Below are 26,468 nucleotides of genomic sequence, written 5' to 3'. Positions count from 1 at the left end.
ACAAATTCCTCCCCGGGAGGCGCATCGACCACTCGGGTAATGCCCCGGGGATGTTCATTATCTCTTTTAGATCGATACGTCAGCTTTGCATGTGTTGGTGCTTGGCGGAACTTTGATGACAAGGAGCTCAAGAACTCAGGGTCTTCGATGGAAAGAACAGAACATAGCATGAATTGACCGTATCCGTGCTTTACTGGTCACAACTGCAGTGTAACAGGTTCTTTAAGCCACTAACTTTAAGAGATAAAAACCCAGCTATGGCAGTAGTAAACTAAAACCACCCTTACATAAACAAGTGGAAGCGCGATGGCCTGACGGTTAGTGCGCCCGTCTCCGGATCGAGCGGTCCGGGTTTGAACCCTGGCCGGGGACGTTGTGTTGTGTTCTTAGGCAAGACACTTCACTCTCACAGTGCCTCTCTCCACCCAGGTGCATTAAGGGGTACCGTCGTAATGCTGAGGGTAACTCTTTGATGGACTAGCATTCTATCCAGGGGGGGGGGGGGGGGGGTAGAAATATTCCTAGTCGCTTCCTGCTACAGAAACCGGAGAAAAGCGCCGACCTGATGGGGCACTTCGCTCGAATGTGGACTTTTCGTAAAATGAGGTTGAAATCAGGTCGAGGCCTCATTCAGTCCTCATGTCATGGCGAGGTAAACCCGAAAAGGAGATTTTCAATATATTTCTTTGGTTACATTAAGTGAACCAGTATTGTCGACGAGCGTGAGCGAAAGGGTGTCACGCAAGGTACACGACCTCGGGTGCAACGTAGGTAAGAAATTTGATATATAAAGAAACGTTGAAAACTAGTAGTCTTCAAGAAAAGGTAACGCTTGTAGCTTGTAACGCAATGTGATAAACCGACTCGCTTCCCTCTCCCCTGTCTCCCCTCTTCTTTTTGAGTTTGCTTTCCCGTGAGCCTTCACGAATCACTTCCGCTTTGATGCATGTCTTATGAGAAGACTGAAACCACAAATAGGCAGAAATTTAAAAGTATGAAGATGTAATATATGTTTTACGTCGCACTTTTTTGTGATTTCAAGTGAGTTGATGAACTTTCCGAAGCAACGGTAGTAAAATGCAATGGCTGCAATGACCATTTGGGCGTGAGACGGCTGGTTCAGGTGAAATAATACGAGCTGAGGTTAGTGTCTGCAATTCTCCTTGCTGAGTCTTTCGGCTGGACTTTTGCAAAGGAATATTTAATAATTCATTAAGACATTCTGGAAGGTTTGTTACTGACACCCCGCATTCGACATACGATGACTCCTTTGTCATAGTGTGCGAGGATATCAAAGCAGCGAAACTGCTTTCATAAGTCTCGAGAGATCAATCCAGTCAGTGACTTGTTTGGACCTTACCTGCGAACAGGCTTCCATGGAGGGTGGAAAAAATTGGGCGAGCGAAGCGAGCCCATGAGCGCAAAAAAATGAATTGGGCGAGCAAAGAGAGTGGGGCAGGGTGATGGAGCCTGTAGACATTATTTTTGATGCGCCAATGGTGACTGGCCTGTTACCAATGAGTCAAGAAGGTAATTCGAACAGTCAAAATTGATGATTTTCATTTGTCTCAGTAGTAATTATTATAATCTCCTTTCGTAACCGGTCGGTAGAATGCCGAAACCATCGTGCTCCTGAGCCACAGTCTTCAGGCATAGCTTCTGTCAAGTTTTAAACTAGAGATATGGATGAAATGTTGTAAAGAATTTTTCAATGCTCCCTCGAATTCCATGTTTGTAAACTGTGCATTCCATGCAGACACCATCTTTCTCGGTCTCGGCAAACATTATGAAATTTGCAAGCCATTGTCAAGATCTGTAAAATATTTATCTGAAAGTTGTCAACAATCAGCGATTTAACCAATCAGATCATGATATCAGATTTTGTTATCATGGAATGGCAGCATCAAAATTATATAATGTCTACAGGCTCCCCCAGCCCACCTTGCTTGCTTTGCTTGCCAAATTCTTTTCTCATTCTTGTCAGTTGGCTTCACTCACCAAATTTTTTTTCCTCCCTCGCTGTGAGCCTGTTCGCAGGCTGGTTGGATCATCCATATCCAGAAGTCAATTAAGCCACATTATTATACATTGTACATAGTCACCATCTGTCTTCTCATATGCTAAAAGTCTATGTACAGTTAACTCAGACTTTCAAGTCTAAATTCTACAACCAGAATGGCCACAAGATATATCAATTTTCACAAGGATAAGAAATTGAACATGCTTGTCATCTGTTTAAATCAAGTTTTGGTCATCTGTATTTGACATTGCAAATAGCGATGAGTAAACCTGCTAGTGCCAGTGATAGTGATAGTGACAATGATAATGATAATGATAATGATAACGATAATGATAATGATAATGATAGCGATAGTGATAGTGATAATGATAATGATAATAATGCTAATGCTAAAGCTAATAATAGTTAGTGCTAATGCTAATGATGATGTTATACATAATTTCGTATGGTGGTAATATTATCAAGAAATTCAAAATTGCATTACATAAAACAGGCCAACATATTAAACTAAAAGTGAGATTTATAAACATTCCAAAGTGCCATGAACTTTCTTAAAAATATGTCTTCAATTGTTTTTGTTTTGATATCCAAGGAAGGGCTTGATCACATGGCAAAGGGTAGATGAACAATGACTCAGTCTTCAAGTGTACTGCACCCCCCCCCCCTCCCGCGGGGTGGGAATCCCATATAAAAAGGACAGGGGTACTCATCGTACCTTTCAGGGGTTAAAATAGCGCATATGGTGCCTGTTAGGGTGTTCAGCCTCAAGATGTCCCACAGCAGGAGCTTTCAGGGTACTGTGTAGGCCCGGGGGGGGGGGGATACTTTGGGAATTTCTGGGTGGGGATGTGCCACTGGGACCCTGGAACCCTTAGCCTATACCAGAGCTAGTTCAGCTGAATTTTGCTACCCTATACTAGAGTAAACTCCCCAAATCCCCCCATCTATCGACACTATTGAGGCTGATTTGTGTAAATTTGAACTTGCCAATTTGATTTTTTTTATATTTTTGAGTGGCAATTCCTGGTTTCCTTAGTCTAGATAAAATCTTCAACCAACTACTCAGTTGTAGGAAAAATGATACCCTATTCTAGACCCAGACGCTCTGATTTATATACCCTATCCTAGAGTAAACTGCTTGAAAACCATATCCTTCACAGCGGCACATACCTATATAGCCCATATATGACAGTGCCCCCCCCCCCCCCGGGCGTGTAGGGTATTGAGCTGAAGAAAGTCAGTGTCAGTTAATGTATTGCCTTAAAATTGGTACCTCTTAGGGTTGGAAAGAATTTCAAGTCACGCACACAGAACAGGGTCTCCAGTACCTCTTCGGGGTTCTTTTCAAAATTTCCGAAGAACACCCCATCCTTTTTACATGGGAGTCCCCCTACCCAGGGCTACACCTTGCACCATTTCTATATTTTGCAGACCTCTCATAATGAGCACCGCAGTAGAAATTTACTGACTGGAATGTAAATAGAGGATAATGGATTATCTCTGAGTGTTCAACTTGATACGGTTTACCTCACGAGTGAGCACAGGGAAGGAGTGAGATATAAAGTTGATTCCATATCGACAAGCGCCCATGTATTATTTTGTTTATTATATAAACATACTGATAACCAGGGGCGTAGCCAGAATCTTTCAAAGGGGGGGTCACACTGTGACAAAGTGAGGGTACTCACCTGATTGTCATGTCATTTTTGCTACCTGCTGGAGGTTGTTTGCTTAAAAAAGGCTGACAAAAGGGGGGTCGCGGCACTCCAGGACCCTCCCTGATTTTAAGCTTTCGCTGCTCGGAAAGGAACTCTTGCCGTCAGAGTCCATTAAAGATCTTGGTGTAACATTCGACCCCACTCTGTCATTTGACAACCACATTTTAGCGACAGTTTCATCCTGTATGAGTAAATTAGCCCAGATTAGTTGAGCAAAGCACACATTTAACTCTGGCCTATTAGTGACTATCATCAACGCGCTCGTTTTCAGTAAGTTGTACTATTGCTCTATTGTATGGTCCAGTACCACTGCTTGTAATGTGCAAAAACTTCACCTCGTTCAGAACTTCGCTGCTCGGATAATTAGTGGTACATATAAATTTGAACATATAACTCCATCACTCAAGAATTTGAGGTGGCTTCCCGTAAAAAAGCAGCTTTGCCTCCGAGACGCTGTTTTCGCTTCTAAGTGCATGACGGGCTGCGCCCGGACCTATATGACATCACAATTTGTCAAAAGGCAACAAATATCAAGCAGAACCACAAGAAACTCACAACAACTGAATATTCGCCTGTGCAAAACCACTGCTGGTCAGAGATCTTTTTATTACAGAATAGTAAAACTATGGAACTCTTTAGACATAGACTTAAAACTATGCGAGAGTCATGCAAATTTTAAGAAAACTCTGAAGACAAAGCTTCTCAGCAAGTTCTTAAATTAAATTTTTCTTATTTCTTTCATTTTTCTTTCTTTCTATTTTTTTTTTTATATAATTAGTGTACTTAGTACATAATATATAACTAGTGTACTTTGTACTTATCTCACCTCATGTGTTATATTGTTCACTGAAAAACCTTTTAAGGAGTGTACAATAAAATTTTATCTTATCTTATCTCCCCTAGCTATGCCCCTGCTGATAACGTTTTTGATGATTTTCCGAAGATTTCCAGCCGCATTTCCAAAAATTGTCAGAAGGCCACACGAACAATATATACTGAATAATTATTTTCCGAAAATTTCCAAAGGTTTCGAAGAAAACTGCCGAATGTGACTTTCCAGGAGCGAAGCCACGTGTAGATTAGGGCTTAACAGGAGCTTGAAACATTCGAATGTACATTGTAATTCCAAAGAAACCAGGTCACAGTAAAATTCATCGTTAGCATTTATTGGAAGGAGCGATGAATCAATAATATAGGAATCAGGATAACAAAATAGAGATGATCTTGTGATGTGAAGTCATTGTGGTTGTGATTGTGTGGTTCAAACTAAAAACAAAACGATACAGAAGGCTTATGTAAGCTAATACTAGCTAAGATACAAAACATAAATCAAGGATACCAATGGAACATAAATCTTAAACTATAACAACACGATTACAACTAAAATGTATGTAGCAAAGACTTACTTTGATCTTGCTCCTGCGAGGGTAGCAATGGTAGAAACAATAGCTTAGAACGATAGCGATGACAGCGATAGCATAGAATAGCGAGAATGTAGATGGCGTAACTAAACTGATGAAAATGCGGTGTCTCAAATTACATGATTCCAAAGGTTATATTACGAAACTTGCATTGATCACAGCAATCACAACATGAATAGCAAAAACTTTAAAAATCATTACATAATCGTTAATAAGTAATAGTTATTTAAACAAAACAAAGAAGAAAACGAGTTACGAAAGTAACACCGTAGACTTTCAAGGAAGATCCGAAGATGTTTCGATCATGTACCAACTAAATATAAGTACCGTTTTTTAATGTTTGACCCTTTTGAAAGGGTCAAACATTATACAGTGGAACCTCGATTTAATGAACCTCTATACAACGAAGTCCTTGTTATAACGAACAATATTCTTTGCCTTAGTAATAGTAAAATGTATGGAAAAGAACCTCGATATATAACAAAACCTCGTTATAGTGAACATATTTTGCCGGTCCCTTGACCTTTCGTTATATCGAGGTTCCACTGTATCAGTGAAGTCATCAATATCTTCACTAGTGAGGATATGGAAAATACACCACCCGAGTCCCAGAGGTGGTTTCGTATGAATTTTATGAGTGGTGTATTTTCCAGTAAAACACTCTTGTTTATATAATATATAACCTAAATCAATTCTTAAATGATATCAATCCATTCCAACATACCAAGTTCGAGTAACTTCATATTTTCACTTTAGACTGAAGCACAAAATGGCCACCGCCCCATACCCAGATGAAGTGCTCCGTTCAACAAGAGGAAAAGAAAATTTTCAACGTATTTCACGACTGTTGATAAGTGGAGGCACTACACTACTGAGAGAGATTTTTGATCAATGTTGCCCACCAAGCAATTTTCCCACAATACTGAAACATCCAACTACAGAGAAACAACTCAAAGCAGCAAAGCTTACTAAGCCACAGTGGGACTGTCTGTACCCTTCCCCAGGGGTGTACGGCAAGTCAGCAGATTTTGATATTACTCTGCTGTTCAGGTTGCTGAGGACAATATGCAACCTCGTCCCTCCTGCCACAGGCTGGGATGCCCTGCCAACAAGTACAGACCACAGTTTAGCTGCAGATTTAGTGAGAATTAAGCATTACCGCAACGCGGTGTATGGTCATGTGAACCAACAAATGGAGGTCACAGATGACTTCGATTTTTTATCACTGTGGCGGGAAATAAGTGGAGCTCTTGTTAGAATTGCAGGTCATGTCAGCCCTGCAAAGAAGCGTGAGTGGCAGGAGGCCATTGATAAGTTTTTAAGGGATCCCCTCACAACAGAGGATGAAAGAAATGTACAGGAACTGCTGGATTGGTATAGAAATGACATGGATGTCAAGAAATCCATAGAGGAACTGACAGTTACAACTAATGAAAGGTTGGATGAAATTAAAACATGTCTAAAAGGCATCCGTGGATTGCTTGAGGAAAAGACACAAGGGGCAAATGCGTTGTACAAAGTCAGTGAAGTGCAGGAATTGATAAACAGGTTTGACTCCACATCTGGAAGTTCTCAATCAGCTACAGGTTAGTTTAACTAGTAAGGCAATCTCTATTGTTATACCTCCCAACCCAAATATGTTTTCCGATTAGAGGAGAATGTGTCATGTGATGTGGGTCAAAACTCGTTAACTCCCTAGGGCGAACAAAACTCACTAACTCCCTAGGGAAACAACAACTTGAACTTTCGACTAGCACATGATCAGGTTGTGCTCCTTGAAACCGCGGGAAATTATGTGCCAGCCGGGGTCAAGCAAACGATTTCTTCGATTTCCTCAACCTTAATGTTCCGAGGCAAAGCCTCGGGGAACATTGAGGGTCTCAGGAAAACAAAACTCACTGTTTCCCTTGGGGCCAGTCATTAAGTGCTTAATAGTGCAGAATATGCACTGTGATGTAGAGAATGTAGCCCAGTCATCTATATACACACTAGGTGACATGTAGTTAAATAAGCTATGCAGGTCTCCCAGTCAGCTTGGCCATAAGGTTACTGTAGACCTTCAGGGGTGCCTTGCGGGAAATATTTTGTTTTGTGCACTGCTTTAAAGAAAACAACGGTAAACTATTTATCATTGTAAAGCCGGTAAACCGTAGAATCTGAAAATAACAATTTATTTCGGCATTTTTGTTTTGGTAGGCATGCGCAAGCCTGTAAACGCAAAAATGACCTTACTTGCTAAACTGAATTACCAGCGTTTGTGTTACCGCGGACGTCCAAACTGACTGGACTATATCAATCAGGAGATGATGGGCTAACAAAGGGTGTGAGGCTTTTTAGATGTTTCTATTGGTTGTTTACAAAATCCCTTTTAAAGTTGGACAATAGTAAATTTTCTGACCGCTGTTACTCGATGGGATATCACAAGAAAACTATTTCGATTTTCGTAAAAGCCTCACACACTTTCGTGTGCTAATATCTGGTGAACATTCTGGCCATGTTTTGTAAAAATCCAATAAATCTATAGTACATACCCTATTAATTCATTTGAACAAAGTTAATTCACGCAAAAATAAACCTCGAATTTGCGACTTCAAAAGAAATTCACAGTTTTCGCACCTCACTGAAATGACCATGCCAACAACCAATGAAACAAGACTTTATATGGCCTCTTCATATGAGCTTGGTAACCGGGCTGGCTCGGTTACGGGACAAATTTTGTGTTCTGTTCATACGAGGAATTTCAGCCCGGTCAACAGGGATGAAATCCAAGAAACAACCAAAATAGTGGAACTTATTAAACTTGTATCGTTCACGACTGTCGTTAGCTTTGTGGACTCTTGTAACTTTACTCAAGTGGAAATACATACAAGACAAAAATTATGCCATTTTGGCTGCTATGTTGCAAAAGCGAAGTTATTTTGTCAAAAAAATTTGGTCCTGGTTAGCCAGGCTGGAGTGTTCATACGGCAAAAAATTTTCATCCTGGTTACCGAGATCTCGGTCGCAACAACTGAGATCTCAGTAATTAACCGGGTCAGCCTGGCTTCTCTCATGAACACATTGAAATTTTCATGAAGGAAAGAGTGGCGAGGCAAGATCTCGGAAACCGAGCCAGCCCCATTGACCTGGCTCATATGAAGAGGCCCTTAGAACTCACCAAAGTCTCATGACGAAGAATGCTACAGGACGGCTTCCTGGGAGAACGGTGCAGTGTTTATATTTACAGAAAATATTACATTGGGAAATGCAAAGTCTGCCGTGAAACATTCATCAGCTTATGAATTGAATCAGCAGATAAATGGAAAAGAAGAAAAGGGAAAAGAGAAACGATAGCGGAATAGCCTTCGAACAGGCCTACTGGGTGAGCCAAACTGAGTGCAGATATTTATATATTGAAAACTAAACAAGAAATTCATCGATCTTTTTGTGGTACAAAAATATGGAAAACACATTTTTCGAAGCAGAAGAAAGGAGCATCTGTAAAGGCTGCCACATCAGATATCAGCGATTAAATTCACTGGTAATTCTGCATCACTTTTTGTGCCAGAAGAGGGCAGTGACAAAATTAATTCGCTTGCGCTTGCTTTCAAATTTGGAAACTCCAAGACCGTACAAAATTGCCCACTATGTAGCTTAAGAGATGAATACAATCCACAAAAGCGAAGATTTCTGTATAAGAAATTGCAAGACATGATGGATAAACAATAGAAGCAAAATGCGAGTCCACGAATGAGATTGCTGTGAAATTGTTACTTTTAAACTCCGTCATTGACACATTCTAATTGGCTTGGACAGGGTGCAAAAACAGCTGGACATGCGCAGTATGAGTCAAGTGTTCACCACCTTGACTCCTGCTGTTCAATTTTCAAAATGGTGGATGAGGAATCAAAAACAAACACATCATGGCTCTAGTGTAAATCGTTAATTGCAGTGGCATTCATATGATTACCTATACTTATTACTGCCATTGTTATTGTTCTGTAATTTCTTCACCATATATAATCTATTGCCATGCACTATGTTGCTTGAGAGTTTTCTGTTTTCCTTTAAATTTAATTATCATCAATGCGGTTATCCAGAACATTACATTTAGTTTTCAATAATGTTGCACTGATATCTACTGCAGTATTTTTATTATGTGGCACAAATTGGAATTGGAATTGTGTAGTTCCAGAAACTATCCATACCTCCCCAGTGGAAGGGATATTTTCCAAAACCCCCAATAATTTATCCTTCATTTCTTTAAATTTTTTGGTCTTAGCAATGCTGGAAATAATTTTTCGATTTGACCGGACATTAATTAGCATAATTTATTAGCATAATAATATTAATCAGCATAATGAAATTCATTAGCATAAAGATTTTCAATACAAATCATTCCAAACTGCATTTAAATTTGATTTATCATCTATGACTAGCAGTTGCTAATGGCAATTATGAACATGAAGTGCTAACAGCATATCGCAATTCACGCAATGCATTATAGGACGATTCCTGAAGAGTACTTTATTTGGCAGAAGTACAGGAAAGATGAACACTTCTGCTTTATGAGTTACCTATCGAATATGGTTCAAGCTGTCAGAGTCCAGGACTCAAAATTAACAAATCTTTGAGAGTGTATCCATGAGAAAACCAGGCAGAACCAAGCAGGAGGTGATACACCTTAAATCACCATTTTTCTCAAACTTGGCACCAATGTTGGGTTTGGTGAGTAAATGATTTTGGCCAAAAAGTACCGGTAGGTCAAAATATTTTATTCCCTTCAAGTTAGTGGGACCCCATGCAAAAATGGCCATTTGACACTAACTTATGCTATATGGGCTATATAGGTATGTACCGCTGTGAAGGGAATGGTTTTCAAGCAGTTTACTCTAGGATAGGGTATATAAATCAGAGCGTTTGGGTCTAGAATAGGGTATCATTTTTCACAAAACTGACTGGTTGGTTGAAGATTTTATCTAGAGTAAGGAAACCAGAAATTGCCACTCAAAAATATAAAAAATCAAATTGACAAGTTCAAATTTACGCAAATCAGCCTCAACAGTGTCAGTAGATGGGGGGATTTGGGGAGTTAACTCTAGTATAGGTTAGCAAAATTCAGCTGAACTAGCTCTGGTATAGGCGAAGGGTTCCAGGGTCACAGTGGCACATGCCCACCCAGAAATTCCCGAAGTACCCCCCCCCCCCGGTCACATAACAACTGGAACCAAACAGTTCATCATGCATGTTAACTTAATGTTACATAATGTGGCAAAATTGCATCACTGCATAAATTATTGTTCATTCATTTGGGGAGAACAATGGGAAAAAATGTATCACTGCATATTTTTTATTGTTTCGTTGAGAACTCATATCAAAAACTCGTGCTTCGTGTTTCATCAGTGGTTCCAAACACCTCGAGGCAATAAAAGCACTCAGCCTGTGGCCTTGTGCTTTTATCTGTTTCTCGGTGTTTGGAACCCCTGATGAAACACTTGCACTTGTTTTTGTTATATTACTTTCCAGCACTGTCTTAGAGAACTCGGCCCCTTACTCCCCAAGAAATTCCAATCTCTTCTACAGGGGGAGTATGGATATTTTCTGGAACTGCACGTATTTTTGAAATCATTTCTGATATGTTATTTATATATGACAGCTTTTCACCTGACTGAGACAAAAATAGACTATGGTAACTTGATAATTCAGTGGTCACAGAACCAAGTTTGTTGTTATTTTGATTTGCTGAACTTTAAGTTTAGACCGTTTTATAATCTAAATTTAAGTTTTTTTTGCCTACAATCCATGCATTGCACACAGGTAGATAAGATTGCAAAATTATGCGAAGTGATCATGCTGACATCTGTTGAGTTCCAGCTGATTGAGATGCGAGAATGGACTGAAATATTTTCACAACAGTGGAGTTCTCGCTTAATTGTCACTGCATAGTTTCCCAGTTCGCGGATTGAAATGGAAATGTAGCTAAACGAATGTTTACTTTTCAAACATTCATTTGTGTGTCCCCAATTAGCAGCAATGCTAAATACCCCAGACACGTTAATAAAGGTTTTTGTTGTTGTTGTTGTTGATAGCAGGGGGATATCTGTAACAAAATAATTATACACTTAACACTTAATTAACAAAGAAGTAATATGTAGGTAGAGCACATTTTAAACAATTTGCATTTAAGGGCTTTAGCAGGTTAGCAGGTGACAGCCCCCTAACCATCCCAATGGTGCACTCTGCACTTAACAAGGGGAAATTGATGACAATTTGCATGATAAACAAGACATGTTTGTTTCCATGCGTGTCATGGCTGAAAATTACTATCCCCAATTAGCCAAATACCTGGTGTGGATAGCTTTCAGTTAATACATGTAATTCATGAATTGGAAATGTGTAAATATTCTGAAAAAGTGAACTCTCCTGGCCTGCTACAAGGAGGTAAGATTGATTAAGAAAAATTCATGTCTTGCAGCTCTTCTTCCGGGACATCTGAGCAGTACGGGATTGAGTCTGCAAGTTGGAGCCTCAGAGATGATGGTGAGTTAACTGATGCTAAACTATGCTTGTCCAGAAAATGAATGAATGTAACATGAATTGAAGAGAACTTGTTTCTCGATTTTTTTTTTCTTAATCAATTATTGGCATTAAGTCAGGCCATTTTGCTCTGGTTTTCAGGGGCTGAAAGAAATTGAAGATGTCACAGGAGTTAGTGGTATTCGTTATGGGTCAGAAGCTGGGAGGAATGAAATACTCCTGAAATATGAACAGGCTAAAACACTGCAAGGTGATCTTGGGGACCAGCTGCGCAGGTTGTTGGATATCCAAAAACGTGTCGCTGCTATCTGCGAGTTGGAAAAAAAACATCTCGAATATCTGCGCAAGCGTGCTTCCACGTTACTTGTTGGGAGTGGTGTTCAGTTGGCAGGCTTTATTACTCATTTGTTTACCATTGCAGTAGGGTTACCATTTTTCCTAGTTGGATCTGTTATATATGTATCAGAACTGCTCAGTGACCTGTGTTCAGCTAACAAAACAGAACCACATCAGTTATTTCAGCAGACAGCCGGTCAGTTCAAAGAGGCAGCACATGTTTACCACAGCAAGCGGTGCTCTTTCATACAATGCCTAGATTGTATTGTCAAATTATGTCACAAATATCCAAATGAGCTGGTAGTGTTGAGAGAATGTGGACAAGTCTCTACACAAGACATTTTAAGAGACTTAAATATATTCAGGTCCAGGCTAGATGACTTCATCAGCCGTGTCATCAATGCAAAAGGAATAGACAAGGAGATGATTCCTGATGAAGAAGAAGCAATGTCCTCCTACAGAGAAGCTGGGGTCGTAGAAGATGTCAGTGACCTTAACGAGGCTGAAATATTGATGGAGCTGATAAGATTGACGGAAGCACCAATTATTTTGACAACAAGGACGACGATACAGTGAAACAGGTAAACATTCTCTGTACGCAGCAATTAACACAGAGGGACAAATCAAATGAGCTATAGATTTTTAAAATTTATTTTAAAGAGGTATTTGATACCTAGCATGTTAAATTCACACCAGTTGACTTCAGATAGTGTGTAGAAAAAGGAAGTCAACCAACATAAAATAAAATTGTTCTGACTGACAATTTAAATAAGATTGCAGTAGCAAGACTCCTCCAAAAATACCCCTTGATTCTCAGATGAGTGTCTCTTCCTCAGAATACCTGGCTCCTGCCCTGGAATGTAAGGTCAATTCATGGGCTTATTTTTAGATTTAGTCCAAATGTAACCATAACTTCTCTTTTGTATTAAATAATTACACTTAAGAAGAAGGAAAAGAAATTTAAGTTAATACTAAAAGTATAATTTGCACACACACTGTAGTTAACGGAATTGTTCCTAATTTACGTAACCTGTAGATATTTTACTGCTGAAATAGTTTGTATCCCCAAAGGAGCTGAAACAAAACTATATGCAACTATGTACACGTATAGGTAATTGCTTGAACGGGAGCTGAGTGCAATTAAGGATTTACACTACCAGTGATTTTTTAAAATTCCCTCCAAATTTGAGAGAATTTTCTATCATCATGAGTACATATTGTAGAAGAAATCCTTTATTGCTCAAGCTTGCATACGACTACTCATTTATTATATGACTGAGAAAATTGCGAACGTGCCTGTTATATTAATTTGTACTGCAGTGCAAATTGAAAATTAATGATAAATTGATCTGCTCTCAGTCATTCTTAATGAAGTCATTTTCTCAGTTGTTTTATCGCCTTTGGCTTGAGGCCAATCCAATACAGCCACTTATTTGTGTTAAAAAATATTTAGCCTAAATAGAGGGTGTGTTTTTATACTGAGCTCTATTCCATAGTTTTTCGAATAATAGCTGTCCCTCTGTAGCCTCATGGTTAGTGCGCTCGTCCCAGATCGAGCAGTCCGGGTTCAAGCCCTGGCCGGGGACACTGTGTTGTGTTTTTGGGCAAGACACTTTACTCTCACAGTGCCTCTCTCCACCCAGGAGTATAAATGGGTACCGGCGAATTGTTGGGGAAACCTAACAAATTGCGGGGGAGTGACCTGTGATGGACTAGCATCCCGCCCAGGGGGAGTAGAAATACTCCTAGCCACTTCATGCCACAGAAACCGGGATAAGCTCCGGCAGCTATGGGCCAATCGGCTCCAAGGCTTCACTGATTAATAAATTGCTCCCTTTTGGTGAAAATATATGAAATAATCATCTCTGTCGAATAATCAACCGCCACCCACCTCCCTAAATAATACATGTAAGAAGCAAGCAATTTTTTTTTACTTTGGAAGCTTAACAAAAGCTCGGTTTTGTTAGAGTTGTTAATTTTTAAGTCATGTCCTTATATTTATTCTGGCCTTGGTTTCATGGAGTTCTCTACTTAATAGTTAGAAATTTTCTTGTTCTTTGTATGCTGCAAAGTGAAACCAATGCAGGGAACTAAAATAGACCACTAGCCGAGTTTAAGCAAAGGAAAGCCAAGAGCAGCCCTGTGATTATTATCAATTTTGGTTTATTCTTGTTTTGATTTCGTCTGGTTGTCTGGTCGTCTGATTGATAGGTAGATTGACATGTCAATGTCAGATCAAAGTGTATCTGGTTAGCACAGTCTCCTATGCAGCCCCCCCCCCCCGGGGGGGACTCCCATATGAAAGGGACAGGGGTGCTCGTTGTACCTTTTAGGGGTCAAAAAAAGCGGATTTAGTACTTCTTAGTGTGTTCAGCCTCAAAAGGTCCCACAGCAGGAAAGTTCGCACTACCTTTTAGGGTGTCGAGCCGAAAAACGTCATTGTCAGGTCAAGGGACAGTCTCGCAAGCTACGCATGCGCGACTATCTGCCTCTCGGAGCGCTCACATAGTAACTTGAAGAACGATAGAGTGTTTTCATTGTCACGCAATAAAAAATAAACTCAAAAAACATTCTGTGGATAAAGTCAAGAAATTGTGATACTACAGAAGATAAATAAAGACAGTTCTGTAAGTTTAAGAAGTGTGCGTTGCCCCAAAGTTGAGATATTCGTGGAAATGTTCCGCGCAAATTTACAGAGCCTAGAATGGAGCCGCCATATTGGTGTTCCTCTCTGGCACGCCAGTATGACGGCTGGAAAATGTACTTAGCTGGAACTTACTTTGGTTATCTAAGAGCCTGATTATCTGCACTGAACAAGCAAGCATTTAAATAAGCACTTTTCCAAATACTATAACGTCTTAAACGGCTAAAAATCACGAGATAAATACATATTTTTCGACAAACGCGATTGTAGCTTCTATGTCACGCACCGCCATAGCTCTGAAATTCAAAATGCGCTGGTTTCCAAACGATGGACGCTATTGAGCTGGAAAGTTGTAAACAGATAGAAAATTAGTACCTCTTATACCTGACGAGGATAAAAACTTTGGTGGCTCTTTAGTTTTGGATTAAAGAATTTGATGACGTCTCGTGAAAACGCTCTATATATACCGGCTTCAAGTTTAGCTTGTAACCATGACTTGTGGATATTTTCTTCAAGCCGAATTCTTCTTTGAGACTTCTCCCACTCGTTTTTCCTGCTGCTGCGCGAGTTAAAAACCTCACAGCCGGTATTGTTTCTACGGCCTCCATGAGGTTGAGTGCTTGGCTCTCCACTTGTCAACGCCATTCAAAGATCACAAACTTGAAAGCATCCATTCTAGTACGTCCCCAGAGGCCGCAAGCTCCCCCACCACGGCAAGGCGTTAGTCCATGGAGGAGAGCGATACTGCCCCTTCAACATGTTGCTTTAGAATTTACCTCTTAGGGTGAAAAAAATGTCAAGCCACGCCCACAAAACAGGTTTGGTGCTTCTTAGGAGTTCCTTTTCAAAATTTCAGAAGAGCAGCCCCGTCCTCTTTATATGGGAGTCCCCAGTTCCCCGCCCCCCCCCCCCCCCTGACGGGTGCAGCCATTTTGGGGGATCGTCTGCAATGTTTCATACACCACTGCTGCGTGACAGCGTGACAGCACCAAGTGGCTGCCTAGGAGAATCAACCTGCACTAATCAAGTAAACTTCTACTGGTTTGCGTATATTTTCAATTATTGTCCTCGTTAATTATGAACATATCTTTAAAAAATGTTGTCCACATCAAGTTCAATATATTTTCTTTTATTTCATAAGGATATGTGATCTTTAGTATACAAATAAGTGTTCTTTGTTTTAAGCTTATTTCCTGATTACAGCTATGTACATTGGTTTTATTTGGTACTGTGAACTAGACATTGATTCAATGTAGACTGCACTTTTCTCGCTGGTAGACGGGTAGACTGGTAGACCGATTAGTATGCTAGTTATCTTGGACACTGTTATAAAGCTTGACTAGCTGAAGATGCTTTGTTTTGGAACCTGTCAGGTTTAGCATCATGTGTGGCGGAGTTAGTTTCTTGTGATCGTTTTTTGCAAAAGGCTTATTGCTTGCAAACAAAAAGGTGATCCCTGCACTGTTTATCTCTCAAAAAGGTTTTCAGTCTGTGGATGAAACACAGGGCGACCATTCACAAGAAATCTATCGAGCGGTAATTTGATGTGGTACTGTTTATTATGCAGCACAAAGTGGTTCTAACTTCTAAGTCCGTGGATGAAACCCTAGTGTGTGACCATTCAAATGAAAGCTTCTGAACAGTACTTTTGGTACTGTTTATTATGCTGCACAAAGTGGTTCTAACTTTGACTTTTGTGATTGAAACCAGTTTAGCTCTTACTGTCTAAGAAATATATTGTAAATAAAATTGTATTTTAGGTAGTTTTAAGAAAAATGCTGTAAGTTATGATTTTTAAGTTTTTAAGTTTTGATTTTTGTTAATAATGTTGTATTTTATCTGTCCCCAATTAGTGCCGTTGGTGCTAGAACGACCAGACACTTTTAATAAAGAATATAAAGGATATGTAGTGTGTGACCATTCAAATGCAAGCTATTGAGTAATACTTACATATGGTACTGTTTATTTTGCTGTACTAGGTGGTTCTAACTTTTAAGTCTGTGGATGAAACCCTAGTATGTGACCATTCAAATGCAAGCTATTGAGCAATACTTTCATGTGGTACTGTTTATTATGCTCTACAAGGTGTTTCCAACTTAAACCCTCATACAACCTAGGGCGTAACCATGTGCAAAAGGGTTTGTAATTTCTCTTTATTTAGACATTAGAACTTTACATGGGAGTGTTAAGTTTACTGAATACTCTCTGAAGTTTATAATAAAGAAAGGGAACTCATGGTAATGTCAAGCTGGCAGTGATTTGAAATGGCTGAAATGCAAGGCTGTAAGCCTGGTGGTTCTTTGGAGGTCTCCTCGCCACCTTTTTGTTTGTTATTGTTACTTTCTTTTAGTTACAGTATGGCAAATAAAAAAAGATGATGATGAGTATATAGTTTAATTGCATAAACTTTCGGCTCGATTTCCTAAAAAGGTTAGCTATGCTCGTCGTCTCGTTTTAGAGGTGAAAATCACGGATTTTGGTCTCACTTAAGGTGTTTAGGACAACGAAACTCTAATATTTTTAGCCATCAAGGTATTTTTTAGGGTTGCACGCAAGGAAATAATATTATAAAAACCGCTGTCCGTTTTAAAGCGGTATCTTCAATGGGTCAAATAAAGCTCGAGACTCACCCAAACTGGTTTTTTTTGTTACTATTACATACAATACTAACATTACTTACACTACTAACGCTTCTTACAATACTAACATTACCTACAATACTTACATTACTTACAATACTAATATCATTTACGCCACTACTGACATTACTTACAATACAACCGTTATTTACACTACGATTACTACTTACACTACGATTACACTAAAAATACTACAGATACTCTGCCTACACAACTGATAATACAAATCTTACTCTACATTGTACTCTAATTACACAATTACTTTTTGTGTGAACAAGGTACTTTATATTATTATACATTGTAGTCACCATCTGTCTTCTCATTGGCTAAAAGCCTACAGTTAATTCTGGGAAACAGCGCAACCTACAGATTATTCAGATTAGTGAATAATCTGTAGGTTGCGCGCGCAATGCATGATTTCCAAGAGCAATGTCAAGTTCACGGAAAGCGAAGTAAAAACATGGCTTGTCGAAAATAAACTGAGTTCGGTGCGATAATGCGTTTGTCGTTATTTTCGTTAAAACAATCAATAATAAAACAATTATTAGATTCGGCTTTTGTGACATCCGAAATAATCAAGGTCTCGGTTAGTGTTATCAGCCGAAGCCGAAGGCTGAGGCTGATGACACTTACCCCGACCTTGATTATTCCGGATATCACGAAAACGTCATCCAGTAATTGTTTTTAAAATTACAATGCAGGTATTTAAATTATCATCAATATACATATAAATTTACATGATTTACATAACTCCATATGATAGAAAGAAAGAAAAAGCAAACAAGCAAGCAGCACTTACTCCTTTACAAAAAAAATTGGATTGATATTCAAAACAAGGTTCCATTTTGCCTGAAAATGTTTTATACTTAAGATAGTGAACAAAGTGCAAATGCCCCCACTAATGGAATGGCGTCCAAATTATTTTTGTAGCGATATTGCCCGTGTACTCGTGAGTGCTAAAATAACGTGATAAAAATATCTTCTGTTTGATGAAAAAATATCTTCTGTTCTGACTGTTATTCATGAACTCAACTTTATGGCATGGTATTTACAAAGCGTATTGAAATTGATTAATTAAAACCTTTTCAAAGCTAATGTACACCGGTCTCTTTAAAGACAAATACAAACAGAGAACACTCATTGAGAGAAGGCTTATCCCTTCAAACAAAAATACGAGCTTTTTCTATTGTAAAAATGTCAGTAAGTTACCTTCGAAGGTTTGTGTTAAACCTTCCAGGCCCTGTTTGTCTTGGGGCTGGTGGTAGGCCACGAGCCAGTTTCCAATGGGTTATATCTCAGAAAAGGAATTTTACACCTACGTTCTTGTTTACGTAGGGTTAAACCTTAATAAAGCAGCCGGCTTTCGTTTTTAAAAAGTACCAATTTATAATTCTCTGTACTTGACTAAATCGTCAAATGCCCCACCCTCGGGCAACCCTTTGGGATCAAATGCCCTGAGCATGATGGGAAACTGCAACCTGTGAAATGCCCTATTGAGCCGCGCGGCGAAGCGACGGGTGAGTCCGTAGCTTTCCTAGTGCTACAGGTGGTGACATGAAACATCATTTAAAGCTGCCGAACAGATCGTCGACTTTGGAAACTTTATTTCGTCTTCCTCTCCAGACACCAACGTCACGATCTCGGCATTGACGCGGCGCTATGATGAGGAGTGTCTGGGTATATAAAGGAAACCGACTGTAACAAAGTCATCAAATCCTTTTGTAATCAAACTGGATGGGGTTTTATTAAACACCCTAACATTGATGAATCGTGCGTAAACAATCAGAAGCTTCATTTTAACAGGAAGGGTATCACCATTTTAGCAAGTAATTTAGTTAATCATAACGTCCGTTGATTTAATTCTCATTCATTGTCTGTGGGGCGACTTCTGATTTTATATTAACCCCACCTAGTTCCTCGTGCAATTCAGATTCTATAATTCCTAAGGGCCGTGGGTTTAAAATTACTAGCTTAAATATTACAAGTCTACTGAAACACTTAGATGAACTTCGTATTCTTTTAAATTATAACTGCAGGGATTTGCTGGCTATCAATGAGACAAGACTAGACGGGGGTATTTCAGACCAGGACGTAAAAGTTGAGGGCTATGATGTGATCCGTTGTGACAGGACTGTTACTGGTAGATTTGTGGGGGTGTAAAAATCGGAGAAAATTTAGTGGCGAACTATTACATGGCTGTGTCTCACAAGGACTAGGGACTACTAAATTCACGAATTCGATTGGTTGAAATCTTTTCGTAAACAATGCGATGACGAATGAGGTGAAAATCAGATCGAGACCACATTCAGTCCCCGTGTTATGACGAGGTAAACCCGAAAAGAAGATTTTCGATATATTCCTACTCAAGCAGCGTGCGCGAAAGCTGTCACGCAAGGTACTGGGGCAACGTAATACAAGTCAACGTTTCTGTCCTTGTGATTTCAAAGAAGAAAGACAAAAAAGAGATGTCGTTCAAACGTCCTATTTTAATTTCAGAGTTAAGAAATCGTATATATAAGTAACTTTGAATGAACCATTTTACACGAAAAGGTAACAGTTATAGCTTGTAACGCTATGTGGCTTCCTTCCCCTCCATCCCCTCCCTCCTCTTTTTAAGTTTGCTTTCCCGTGAGCCTTCACACACCGAATCACTTCCGCCTTGATGCATGTTTTGTGAGATGACTGAATCCTCTGTAGCAGATTTAAAATCAGAAACAACAAAAAGGTGGACATCAAAAGGTAAGAAGATGTAATATATCTTTTACGCCAAACTTTTTTAATGGTTTTCAATCCATTTCAGTGAGTTGATGAACTCTCCAAACGAACGGTAATGAATATTTAGGCGTTCGACGGCTGGTTCAAGGGTGTCTGGAAAACTCGAATAGCGAATAGCGAATAGCGAATAGCGAATAGCGGATAGTCCTGAATAGTGCGAATAGTCTCGAATAGTGCGAATAGTCTCGAATAGTGCGAATAGTGGCGAACAGTCACGAAAAGTGGCGAATAGTGACGAATAGTCGTCAATAGTCACCGCTTTAGATGTAATATTCTGCGTTAATTAATTATCCAAATAAGCAACAGAATTTCAGTGAATTTATTACCTTTTCTTCTCCGGAGTCAGGCTAGGGCTGTCAATCGCCTACGTAAGAAAACAGAAAACACGAGGATAACCTAATAAAGACGTATTTACGCTTTTGCAGCGGTTAAAACAGAAGAAGTTAAGTTCAGAAACACCTTTTATCCTGATAAGCGTCTGTGCTTTTTAGCGGGAAAATCGGTATCCGGTCATTTCGCCCCATGGTCATTTCGCCCCCAGTCATTTCGCCCCAACCAAAAATCACTTCGCTCAATAATAGAAGTCACTTCACTCCATACAAGAGTTACTTCGCTCCACACAGAAGTTACTTCGCTCCATGATATAATTAAAGTGTATATATACTCACAAGATTGTTTCTATTTGCCTAGCTGACGTTATAATCGTCCCATTCAGTATAAATTGTTAGTTTCACTCGCCCTAATCTCTCTCTGTCCCCCACGCTATGCCGATGTTGTTGATGCGCTCGTTGGTAATTCGCGCTCGTTTATCGATGGCCGATCGAATTTCAGAAACTGTAACCCTGTAGAGAACTTGAAATGCGACCGAGATCTTGGCATAGTTTAAGTGCGATTGAGTCTAAATATCTTTGTTTGATTACGCGCGTTGTTTAGCATTCACTTGTAGCACTTACATAGCAACAAGGTCAAACAAAGTCCGTTGACGATCGATGGCCGATCGTATTTGAAAAACTTTGAAAACCGTCCAACAACTTTTATCCTGTAAAGTTTCACCCGCCTGTAACACCTTTTCAGTTATATTTGACCTTGACGTAGTTAAAGAGCTATTGAATCTAAATATCTTTGTTTGATTACGCGCGTTGTTTGGCGGTAACTTGTGGCACTTACATAGCAACAAAGTCAAACAAACTCCGTTGGAGGATCGATGGCTTAACGCGCGTTGTTTAACAAACTGCCCTCAAAACCTTTTTTATTGAGTCTAAATGTATTTGATTTATTGCGCGTGGAGTTGCACAGAACTTCTGTTAATGAAGACTGTATTGTTGTTTTCTTGCCACACGTACCCACGCGCAATGTGTGAACTTATGTTAATTTAAAGTGAGACTCTTTTTTTGGCACAACGCGCCGACCTTTCAAAGACTTTTTTATTTGAAAATTCGGAATACGACCTTAACGAGGGGGGCCAAGGGAGGGGGGGGGGGGTTGTCACAAAGTCACGATAGTAAATTTTCGGTTTCACGAATCACGAAACAAAAAATTCACTTTTCACGATTCTCGAACGTGTGCACGAAACTGTAACCAAAATTTGTACAAAAAAGTGCATTCTTTAACTTTACCAATGATTTACAGCTGTTGGAAAGGTGATATTTGAAATCTTAATTTGATGGTTTTACTTTAAGAGACCTCTTAAGAGAAATATCGGACTTGGACAGCTCTTCCACTGCGAGTTGTTACGGCTCTTAAGAAGGTCAGAGTATCGTTGTCGTTGTCACTTTCCACGGCATCGTCAGGCCCACGGTCTGTGTCATACTGCACATCATCTTCTGGGACTTCGGGGGCTTCAGACACTTCAGGATGAGCGAAGGTGACTTCTTGCTCTTGCTGTTCTTGTTCGTCGATGATTGGTGGAACAGTTGGCTCTACACTGCAGGAAGTTCAAGATGGATCTTGTCCTTTGGGTAAGCAGAATCTGCTGGACGATACATATTCAAAGGCAACAACCGTGAGGACTTTGTCGGATTCAGCAGCCATGATCTTTACCAGTCTGAGTTACACCGAGTCCGCACATGTCGTTCATCAATGGCTCATCAGTCAAAAATCATATTAAGACGGGTTCATTGGCTAAAACGGTGATCAGGAAATCAACCGGTTTATTTAAACCTGTCAACATGTTTTGTTTGTCGCTACTCTCAGTCGGCTTGACTCAAGCGTTAAATTCACTAAGGTCACGGAAAAAATCTGATCACAATGCAGTGAAATTCAGCTACGAACTCAACTTTAGATATTCACGATTTATTTGTTATCTATTCACGATTCACAGCCAAGGACTTTTGCATTTTACGCCTCACGGAATACACGGAATACACAATCACGATTCACGGAACAGTTTTTTTTTATCAAATCACGATTCACAGGGCACAAAAAAACCGGATCACGGCGTCACGAAAATACCCTTGCCCCCCCTCCCCCCCCCCCTCCTTAACGTCAACTAGTTGTGTCATCTCTATCACTGTTGTGTTATCTCTATCACTCTTGGATTAGTGAACTTGCAACGAAACGCCTTAAACTGCTTTTAGTTTGCCAGTGCGTGCAACTTTTGTTGTTTTTTTCTTGTCACACCCACGCAATTAGTAAACAGCTATTGTTCCAATCAACCAATTACGGTCACTTCGTCCCATGGTCATTTCGCCCGCAGTCACTTCGCCTCAACCAAAAGTCATTTCACCCCATAATCGAAGGCACTTCGCCCCATACAGAAGTTACAGAAGTTACAGAAGGGTTTTTCCTTCCCTGCCTTTATGCCACATCCTGTCACACTAATTATATTGTGCACTGGACCTGACTTTTCTCTTGGGACTTTTACAGAATGTTGTTATGCAGGCTATTGGCACAAAGTAAGCAGGTACTCGTGGGGAGTCTGGAAAACCCGAATAGCGAATAGCGAATAGCGAATAGTCCCGAATAGTGCGAATAGTCTCGAATAGTGCGAATAGTAGCGAACAGTCGCGAAAAGTGGCGAATAGTGACGAATAGTCGTCAATAATCACCGCTTTAGATCTAATATCCAGCGTTAATTAATTATCCAAATAAGCAACCGAATTTCAGTGAATTTATTACCTTTTCTTCTCCGGACTCAGGCTAGGGTTGTCCATCGCCGACATTAAGAAGACAGAAAACACAAAGATAACCTAATAAAGACGTATTTACGCTTTTGCAGCGGTTAAAACAGAAGAAGTTACGTTTAGAAACACCTTTTGTCCTGATAAGCGTCCGTGCTTTTTAGCGGGAAAATCCCATCCTAAGTTGCTTCGAGGTTGACTGCGAGATACTGGGTACCCTATTTGCCACTATTTGCCACTATTTTACACTATTTGCCACTATTCGCCACTATTCGAGACTGTTCGCCACTATTCGCACTATTCGTACTATTCGCTATTCGCTATTCGGGTTTTCCAGACACCCGTTCTCGTGAGCATTTTTTTTTTACCGCAAATGACACCCTTGCATAATTAGTTAAGTCTTATATAATGCTTATTACGTCATTACAAGGGATAATAAATATTTGCGTTCTGTCAATCTGTTTGAGCAGATGGACAGAACAGCGTATCTAAACCAGCCCGATGTAAATATGGCCTATTTTGCATTCAGAGGGATTGAGCGTGACATTTGGCTCGTTCTTTCTCTTCAGGCGGCCGATCGTGACAACGCTATTGAGTACAATGTAAGATCCATCAGAATCCTAAGGTGGAACAACATCCATTCAAAGCGGAGACTGACTTGACTGGAGAATGGCTGCTGCCCCAGACCCAGATGAAATTCTTCGTTCAACAAAAGGAAAAGGAAATTTTCAACGTGTTGTACGACTGTTGATAAGTGGAGGTACTACACTACTGAGAGAGATTTTTGATCAACGCTGTCCACCAAGATATCTTCCCACAACACTAAAAAATCCTGCCACAGAGAAAAAACTCAAAGCAGCAAAGCTTACCAAGCCACAGTGGGACTGTCTGTACCCTTCCCCAGGGGTGTATGGCGAGTCAACAGATTTTGATATTACTCTGCTGTTCAGGTTGCTGAGGACAATATGCAACCTCACCCCTCCCACCACCGGATGGGATGCCCTGCCAACAAGTACGGACCACAGTTTAGCTGCAGATTTGGCGAGAATTAAATATTATCGAAACACAGTGTATGGTCATGTCAACCAACAAATGGAGATCGCAGACTGTCAGTTTTCATCTCTGTGGCAAGAAATTAGTGGAGCCCTTGTGAGAATCGCAGGTCAAATCAGCCTGGCAAAGAAAGTTAAATGGCAAGTGTCTATTCATAAGTTTGAGAAAGATCCCCTCACAGCAGAGGATGAAAGGAATGTACAGGAACTGCTGGAGTGGTATAGAAATGATATGGAAGTTAAGCTGTCGATGGAAGAACTGAAAACTTCAACTCAGAAAGGGTTCGAGCATTTAGAGGCAAGTTTAAAATTTATTACAATGTTTACTTGTCACTCTACATAAATGTGGTTGTCATATTGTCATAAGATTCTTAGCTCATTGGGAGATCTTAGTAGCCAAGAGACCACAGCTCATAGGTTTTTGTGGTAGCTCAATGCCTGATTGGACTGAGTGACTGGTTGCTATGTAGAAGGTCATACTGTAGGCCCGGGGGGGGGGGGGGGAACCCCATATAAAAAGGATTGGGGATACTCATCAGAAGTTTTGAAAAGAACCCCTAAAAGGTACTAAGATCCTGTTTTGTGGGCGTGGCTTAAAATTATTTTCACCCTCAGAGGTACCAATTCTAAAACAACACGTTACCTTCTGTCATATTTTTTCGGCTTAAGGTCATTCCACTGAAATAGAACCTGCACTGAGATGATTGTAGTCACGATTGCTTGCTAAATTCACGTTTCCGACGATTGTTTTTTGTTCTACACTGAGAATTGGTCCACATTTATATTACACAGAGAAATTTATTACTCAATTCAAAACAACAGAAAAAAATGATAGGTCACCATACTCGTTTGCGAGAAAATGACGATTTGCCTCTATGACGAGGTCCAGTCGTAAAGAAAAAGCCGCCATTTTTTAATGCGCGCGCACTAATCACGCGTGAAATTATGCGTAGTAGGGATGCAGGGATAGTAGGGATTACAGTAAGCATTTTTCGAGTGTTACCGCCCCCCCCCCCCCCCCCCACCGAAATAAACAGATGACATTTTACATCCATACCTTCTCGTAACGACCATTTTCCTCGAGTGTCTCTAAGGTAGCCGTTGTGCCAGGGGAAGTTCGACTGTATATTTAAACTTAGCCCGCGAACAGGCTTCGGGCGAGGACGAAAAAAAAAAAATTCGGCTTGGCGAAAAAACGAAGAATTCGGAAAGTCAATAATGGAGTGATCTCCATGTGTCTCGCAAAACCAAATAGATTTGCCAGGATACTTGAAACGAAACAGAAAACGCCGTATATCTGATTATTTCTTCGTGTCCGCTAAAGAGTTTGTACTGGCTATTGATCTGAAAATGATGTTTGAAATACTAGGATTGTTATGCATATCACGTTGTGACCGCCAAGCCGTCTTAAAAAAAATGACGTTGCCCACGCTGTAAAATTTATGAGCAGCTTCCAAGTCTAATTTGTAAATTGAAGCAGTTATGTAGAAACGCATACTACCCCCCCCCCCCTCTTTAATCCCACACTTGTGTCTGTATTCTTTATGTCTCGTAAAGGGAGCTCAGCAGTGTTAACAGGAGTTAATAGGGTCTTCTTCTTGGTCAAGCAGGGAACAAAAATAAATTTATCAGTTTATTACTTTTAGCAGTTTTATATTTATTTTGTTGGCTTTAATGAATTCATAGAAATAAAATTTTGTTTGGTTCTAGGAGGTGGTAGAATTTAGAGCACATGCAATAGAAAAGAAAGGCCAAGTCTTAGAGAATACCATAAGAGAAACAGCCCAAGACATAAATGATCTGCTTGAAAGGGAATTTAAAGCTGCAGCTCAAGGAGGTCAATGTTTAGAGGAAACAGTTCGAGACGAATCAAACGACATCAAAGGTCAGCTGGAAAAAGTGCATCAATCCTTAGAGAGGCTGAGCTCCTCCCTTCACAGCTCTCAAACATCGCTAGCATCTGAGGGTAAGTAAAAGGAGACTTTTTGCACTTCTAAACTCATTAGACTTTCGAGTATGTGATACGACAAGGGGAGTGAGGTGATGCATGCCCCGTCCACACTACGCCGGAGGAATTTGAAAACGGTGGTTTCACTCTGAAAACGCATCAGATGTTTTCCGTCCACACTGCGCCGGAGGAATTTAAAAACGCAACAATCACCGCCATTTTGGATTTGTGCTCGAAAAGACTCGGTCAAGGAAATCACATGATCATTGTGACGCCATCG

At 40.1% G+C, this 26,468-nt stretch overlaps 2 protein-coding genes and 1 pseudogene across 3 annotated transcripts in view; 2 read left to right on the top strand and 1 right to left on the bottom strand.

Annotated features, from left to right (window-relative positions):
- Positions 1 to 25: 25 nt before the first annotated feature.
- On the top strand, positions 26 to 16,560 carry LOC110054720 (uncharacterized). Its single transcript, XM_089297017.1, has 4 exons — positions 26 to 1,143; positions 5,916 to 6,745; positions 11,614 to 11,678; positions 11,817 to 16,560. The coding sequence occupies exons 2-4, from the start codon at positions 5,929 to 5,931 to the stop codon at positions 12,585 to 12,587; spliced, it is 1,653 nt and encodes a 550-aa protein (XP_089153143.1). The 5' UTR covers positions 26 to 1,143; positions 5,916 to 5,928; the 3' UTR covers positions 12,588 to 16,560.
- A 3,216-nt stretch (positions 16,561 to 19,776) lies between these two features.
- Positions 19,777 to 26,468, top strand: part of LOC110054898 (uncharacterized) — a 10,848-nt gene continuing 4,156 nt past the window's right edge. The window contains exons 1-3 of one of the 2 annotated variants that reach the window (XM_089297016.1): positions 19,777 to 20,033; positions 23,758 to 24,538; positions 25,951 to 26,206. In XM_089297016.1, coding sequence (XP_089153142.1) covers positions 23,858 to 24,538; positions 25,951 to 26,206 — 937 coding nt within the window. In that variant the 5' untranslated portion in view covers positions 19,777 to 20,033; positions 23,758 to 23,857. Of the gene's footprint in view, positions 20,034 to 23,553; positions 24,539 to 25,950; positions 26,207 to 26,468 lie in introns of those variants that run through there. The other variant, XM_020761273.2, reaches the window with a different exon arrangement.
- On the bottom strand, positions 21,677 to 22,186 carry LOC149107433 (uncharacterized; annotated as a pseudogene).

This window comes from Orbicella faveolata, unplaced genomic scaffold, assembly GCF_042242905.1.
Source record: "Orbicella faveolata isolate gen_17 unplaced genomic scaffold, um_ofav_v1 contig_27, whole genome shotgun sequence".
NCBI lineage: Eukaryota > Metazoa > Cnidaria > Anthozoa > Scleractinia > Merulinidae > Orbicella > Orbicella faveolata.
This window is presented reverse-complemented; position numbering and strand designations above follow the sequence as displayed.

Excerpts from the sequence above, each read along its gene's own strand:
- LOC110054720 (XM_089297017.1), top strand. The coding sequence starts at position 5,929 with ATGGCCACCGCCCCATACCCAGATGAAGTGCTCCGTTCAACAAGAGGA. Across the intron at positions 6,746-11,613 it reads AAGTTCTCAATCAGCTACAG|CTCTTCTTCCGGGACATCTG; the intron begins GTTAGTTTAACT and ends CATGTCTTGCAG. Across the intron at positions 11,679-11,816 it reads TTGGAGCCTCAGAGATGATG|GGGCTGAAAGAAATTGAAGA; the intron begins GTGAGTTAACTG and ends TCTGGTTTTCAG.